This window comes from Myotis daubentonii, chromosome 6, assembly GCF_963259705.1.
Source record: "Myotis daubentonii chromosome 6, mMyoDau2.1, whole genome shotgun sequence".
Taxonomy (NCBI): Eukaryota; Metazoa; Chordata; class Mammalia; order Chiroptera; family Vespertilionidae; genus Myotis; species Myotis daubentonii.
Genome location: NC_081845.1, coordinates 83,012,198 through 83,018,197, shown reverse-complemented (window position 1 = coordinate 83,018,197; position 6,000 = coordinate 83,012,198). Strand labels below are relative to the sequence as shown.

The window sequence follows — 6,000 nt, the reverse complement described above, 5'->3', positions numbered from 1 at the left end:
TTGTCTAGTCCAGTGTTTTTCAAATTGTGCCTCTTTGACCCTTGGGCTCTGCAGAGGTGTATAACCAATTCTGTGGATAATGATGTGCAGTCAACTAAATGTTGGAGTCAAATTAATCATCTTTTATTTGCTTTTTTTTATTGGGGGATCTACAAAAGAATAGGTTATGGAAAGAAATGTTTTGTTGCCAAAATAAATCATAAATTTACTCACTTGTTCCATTGTTTGCCTTCAAAGAACGGTTCAGTTACACCGTCGCACTCAGGTGGTTGTTTCACTAGTCACTGAACATCCTTCAAGGGCATATGACATTTCTCCTGCTTGGATTTCGGCCTCTTAAGCAGTAAAGTTAGGATGTTATCTCCACTTACCTATATAATTCTAAACATGCTCATCTTTCACAGCAACAACAATAAAATCTAAGGAGCATGTGCATGAATTGTGACCTCCAGTAAGTCACCCAGCCTCTCTGAGCTCCACTTTTCTCATTTATAAAAATGGGGATAATAGTAGAAATAAGCCTATGCTTTGTATTGTCAGAATAAAATAAGTGGGTGGATGAAATGGGCTTAGCAAGTTCTAGGCACATAGTCATTGCTCGAGTGATCAAAGATCATAGTGGTGTTTTCTAGAAAGTGGTAGGCATTTTATCAAGAAAACAAATTGTTTACACATAAAATTGTACTCCTGCCAGTAATAACCTATAGCCATTTATTAAAATGGCAAGAAATAAGACTGTAAAATGAATAAAACCCTAGTAAGTTTTAAAAATCTATCTAAGCCCAGTAGTTAATGGAGAAAGATGGAAACATTTATCCTAAACACCTTTTTGAAACAAAGGACATTGTGCTAAGGAAAGCCAGGTGTCCTGGTCCACTCCCATCTGCACTCCAGGCTGCTTCACTAAGTCTGGGGTCCCCCGTGCACAGTGCTCAGTTGCACCTCATTTGTGAGTGCTGTCCAGCGTCTTCCACTGGAGCCAAATACATAGCCAGAACTCTACTAGAAAGGAAAACCACTGTGCAGGATTACTTCCAGCTATGGTCTGAATGTCTATGTCCCTGCCCCCCACCAATTCATGTTGAAATACTAATCCCCAAAGTTGATGGTATTAGGGGTGGGGCCTTTGGGAAGTAATTAGGTCATGAGGATGGAGGCAACCTAAGGAGCATCAGGTGGAGGAGGACGTGGAGGCAGAAGAAAGCTGGTAGCCAGCTGGGGAACTAGGCTCCCTGTGACGCTGAAAAGTAAGTGTTCTGGGAATAAATGAGGGAACGAGGAGGGTAGAAGGCTCTGGCCAGAGATAGACTGTCTTGATTTAAAACCTCAGAGGACAATCAGTTATGGGTGGAGTGACAAGTTTTAGTGCGGGTATGTGCGGGGTGACTGCAGAGCCGGTTAGGTGAAGAGAATGGAATTCTGAATGTGGTTTTGATCATATTTTAACACAATGTGAGATCATCTAGATGCAGAACATCCCTGTGGAGGTAGCCAGTGTGGCACATGTGATTAAAAAAAAAACAAAACCCAAAAAACACACCAACTCTTCCTTGTTCCAAGAAAAGAAATGGACACAGATTATAACTTCATTTTTATTTGGTAGCAGGAACAAAAGAGTTCAGCATTTACTGACAGAACTGCAGAATTAAATGGTGGTGCATTCTTTTTTTAAAGTGCATAAACTTGACAGCTAACATTCATCCTGATCGAGCAATAATGACCTAAACACTAGCCCTGAGTGGTTGCAAATTCAGCTGAAGTGTGTATCATTTGCAAATGCAGTGTTTCACTGTGAGCCTTCCCTGAGAACACATCTGGCATCTTTAGAGGAATTTGCCAGATTAGTCTGCAACTCTCAAATCTGCTGGGGACTTCTACATTTTCCTCAGCCCCTTCAGTCTCCAGACCCCTGAGCCTGCTAAGCTGAGTTACAAGCTGCTAGCTAAGCTTTAAAATCACTGTATTAGTCTGGAAGAGTTAATATACTCTGAGTACTTAGCTTTCTCCTAGGGAGTCATCTGCTCCTTGGTAGGAAACAGATGACTAAGCAATCATTATCAACGCCATGAGATAATTCTAGCACAGGGAGCAAATAATCCAGAGGATGGCATGCACTACAAAGCTTACTTACTGTGAAAGGAAGAAGGCAAGCAGCTTTTTATTGAATATTAAAGGACAAAGCATGACATCACTGACCACTCTGTTATTATTGTCATATTTTCTCCTGAAGATGACAGAATTTCTTTTCTGGATTTCATAGAAAACACTTCAGGCATAAGTCTCAAGTAATGGAGCCAAATGTTATCTGCCTTGACACATCATTATATTTGTGTTTCCATACATTAGCAAAAATAGTATCTTAAACTGTGATTACAGACAAGTTGAGTCAAGAGTGCTTTCACCTTAATTGAAATACATACAAATCAATACATCAATCTACATACATTTATTAAATGTCTTATAGGGAAGGTGCTGTCCCAGATGTAGTTGAGTGTAGAAATGAGTGTAAGACATAATTCCTATCTTTACAGGTCTTAGAAAGCTTTCATTTTACTTTTACTTTTTAAACAATATGTTTTTATTAATTTTAGAGAGAAGAGGGAGAAGAGAGATAGAAACATTGATGAGAGAGAAACATTGATCAGCTGCCTCCTATATACCCCTACCAAGGATCAAGCCTGCAACTCAGGCATATGCCTTAATAGGGAATCGAACTGGTGACCTCCTGGTGCATGGGATGATGCTAAACTGAGCCGCACCGGCTGGGCTCATACTTTTAGCATCAGACATGTTCACAATAAAGAATTATATTAATAGAGCTTGATAATTCCAATTGCTAGTTAAGAATCATATTAAGAAAAATACACATTTCCAGAAATCATTATTTAATGTTTTTGATGCTAGCCTTTCTCAACACAGAAATTTAAGTATGTTGCCTTCAGGGTGAATTACTGTAATCAGATTTTCATTCAAATTGCACTATTACTATTTAAGGTTCTAATACAGTTTTTCATAAACCAAATTCCAACTTCTTAAGAAATGCCTCCTCTTCTTGATCATTTAAACATTTTCTGTAAACCACGTATTCGGGTCTTCATATCAGTGAGTGGTGTCAGATTCTTGGTCTGCTCTCGAGGTCGCAGACACAGGCACCGTTTGGACATTTTCTTGAACTAAATACTAAAGCAAAGGTTCAGCAGCACGTTTTAGTCGAGCTCAGGTCTCGATGCTGCCAGGCCCGTGGGTCTCCCTCCAGAAGGCCCGGTCCTCCTTGGCCCCAGAAGATGTCACTTTCTTTGTGTATATTCCATTCGGCATTGTCCTTCTGGCTGCTGGACACCCACCAGATGGAGAGAACTCTAAGAACAGAAATGTGGAAATGAAGAGACAGACAAAACCAACAGTTTTAGACCTACAGTTTATTCACTTATAATTATCCCTAAAAGATCCAGAATTTACATTTAGAAGATTGGAAGTGTTTGCTTGATGAGTCTTATCAATTTGAGCCTTCCACTCAAGGGACAGAAAAGAAGGCAATCCCTTCTCCTAATGGCTATCCCATCAGTTTCACCAGCTACCCTCCCTTCACTTTGTCTGGCTAAACAGGATACCACAAATAAGACTCTTTCTACATTTCTGGCCTCTAACTGGGACACCTTACTTACAATCTCTGGGTGAGACCTCTATGCCATGTAATAGAAGTTTAAAAAGCAAGGAAGCTCTTTTTAAAGGATGACACCCAACTGAGCAGGCATGGCTCAGTATTTAGTTCAATAAGTCTAGCAGGTATGGTTCAGTTGGTTGGGTGTCATCCTGTGCATCTAAAAGTTGCTGGTTCGATTCCTGGTGAGGGCACGTGGCCAGATTTCGGGCTCTATCCCTGGTAGGGAGCGTGCAGGAGGCAGTGGATCCATGTTTCATTCTCCTATTGATGTTCCTCTCTCTTTCTTTCTTCCTTCCTCTCTCTCTAAACATCAATATAAAATCTTAAAAATAAAAATAAAATAAAATAAAAAGCAAATGAGATGTTGGTGGTATAAATGAATCACTATTACAGTAGACCAAAGGTCCTAACTTCCAAAAGGATATTTTGTGGGTTCCAAATGTTCTGATTTCTCTCTCTCTAGTTATGAACAAGGAATAAATGTATATGGAGATGAGAGGTGGTCAGTTTATTGCAAATAATACAGAGGTTGCTGAGGCTTGGAAACTTGAAAAAGAAAAGCTACCTATTCTGCCAGCCAGCCGTGAGAGTTGAGGGGAAGAGGAGAAGTGAGGAAAGAGGAGATGGATCCAATTTAAGTCATTAGTCTACTGTCAAGTGTGAGTGCAACATGGCCCGGAATGGGCTCCTTAGCCAGGAGCCTCTCAGGGGAATTAAGAGGATGAGTTCAGGGTTTCTGTGGATCCTGTGAAATTGCAGACACAATTCTGTGTGTATGAAGAGGAGTGTGTTTTTCTAGAACAGGAATCCAGAGGTTTTATGAGATTTCCTATGGAGACGACTCCCTTGCCCCGCCCCCCGCCCAGCCAACAGGTATAAGAGAATAAAATCAATCGAGCAAACAAAACCCCACTGTATTAGTACAAATGTGCTTGCTTTTGCTATCCAACCATGGACTCTGGAGAGCTTTGAGTTTCCTTATTGTTTGGTTTTTAATGGGAAAGAATGGAAATTCAATGAATTTCTTAAGATCTTCTGAGGTAAAATAAAACAATGGGCTGTTGTAAAATTAATCTGGGGATTCTAGCACTTGATTTTTGCTATTATGACAAGCATATTCCTTTTCAATTCCAGTGGTCTCTCTGCACGTGACAAAATGTTCAGAACATGCCCCGGCAACCATCCCCTCCCACATCCTACAAGAACATGGGCATTTGAAGGTCATTTCCTGCAGTTCTTTGATCACCTCATTTTACAACTTAGTAACACAGGCCCAATAATTACATAATTTCCATTGATCTTTCTCTTTCTAGAATAAGAATTTATGAAATAGAATGCCTTTTGAGATCATGAGAATTCACTTAGACCTGTACTTTCGACAAACTGAGATAGCATGTCTTTTAAAAAAAAGTTCTTAGTAGTATCAACACAGAACTAAGATGTATGTAAAATAATATAATAAATACAACTAACAGAATTTTTAGCTAGGAAGGAAGTGCTGGGAATATCTTGCCGGGGGATCTGGTCACAATGACTGATCTCCAGCTTTGGGGTCATGTGACTCTGATGAAGGTTATCCTTCTGATCTGAAAAGGAGTTTCTGTTTCTTGCTGGTGGGGAAATAGTTGACATCTGGGCAAAAATGAGACATTTAACTTGGGGACCAGGGACCAGGATGTGGTGCCTGTATAGCCAGGCCCTGATCTTCATTTTGCTAAAAACAAACAAACAAACCCCAAACCCTGTCCTCAGCTGAGAACCTGTGTGAAGGGTATTTGACTCCCGTTTCGTTGTAGGATTCTGAGAGCTCCTCATGACGGATAGTTACTTGTTCTCAAAATAGAACCGCAAAAGAAATTAGGGGAAAGTGCTGAAAGGTGCACTTTTGTGAGTAATACAATATTGTCTGTGTCACTTATGCACTTACATAATTTCTACTGAAATGTCACCCAAGGGTTTTATTTATCCCTCCATAGATTAGCCTCATTATATCAAGCTTAAACCAAAGCACAAAATGCTATGTGATAGCCCCTCGAGTGCACCTTCAGTTTAAATAGCACCTTTTATCCAGAATTTTCAAAATGACTTCCAAACTTTAGGAATTAAATTGCATTTCTCCTTGGACAGTGATCCTCAACGTGTGGTATCCAGACCAGTAGCATCAGCAGGACCAGGACTTGTTAGAATTGCAAATTCTTGAGTTTCTCCCCAGACACACTGGATCAGAAAATCTAGGGGTGGGGCCTGTATTCTGTATTCTAACAAAGCCCCCAGGTGATTCTGATGCTCCCACCAGTTTGAGAGCTGTTGGTCTAGGAAACAGAACTATAGAAAAT

General features: G+C 40.2%; 1 protein-coding gene across 1 annotated transcript in view; it reads right to left on the bottom strand.

Annotated features, from left to right (window-relative positions):
- Positions 1-1,578: 1,578 nt before the first annotated feature.
- Positions 1,579-6,000, bottom strand: part of LOC132237266 (24-hydroxycholesterol 7-alpha-hydroxylase) — a 73,888-nt gene continuing 69,466 nt past the window's right edge. Inside the window, exon 12 of the mRNA XM_059701523.1 lies at positions 1,579-3,359. Coding sequence (XP_059557506.1) covers positions 3,288-3,359 — 72 coding nt within the window. The 3' untranslated portion in view covers positions 1,579-3,287. The remainder of the gene's footprint in view (positions 3,360-6,000) is intronic.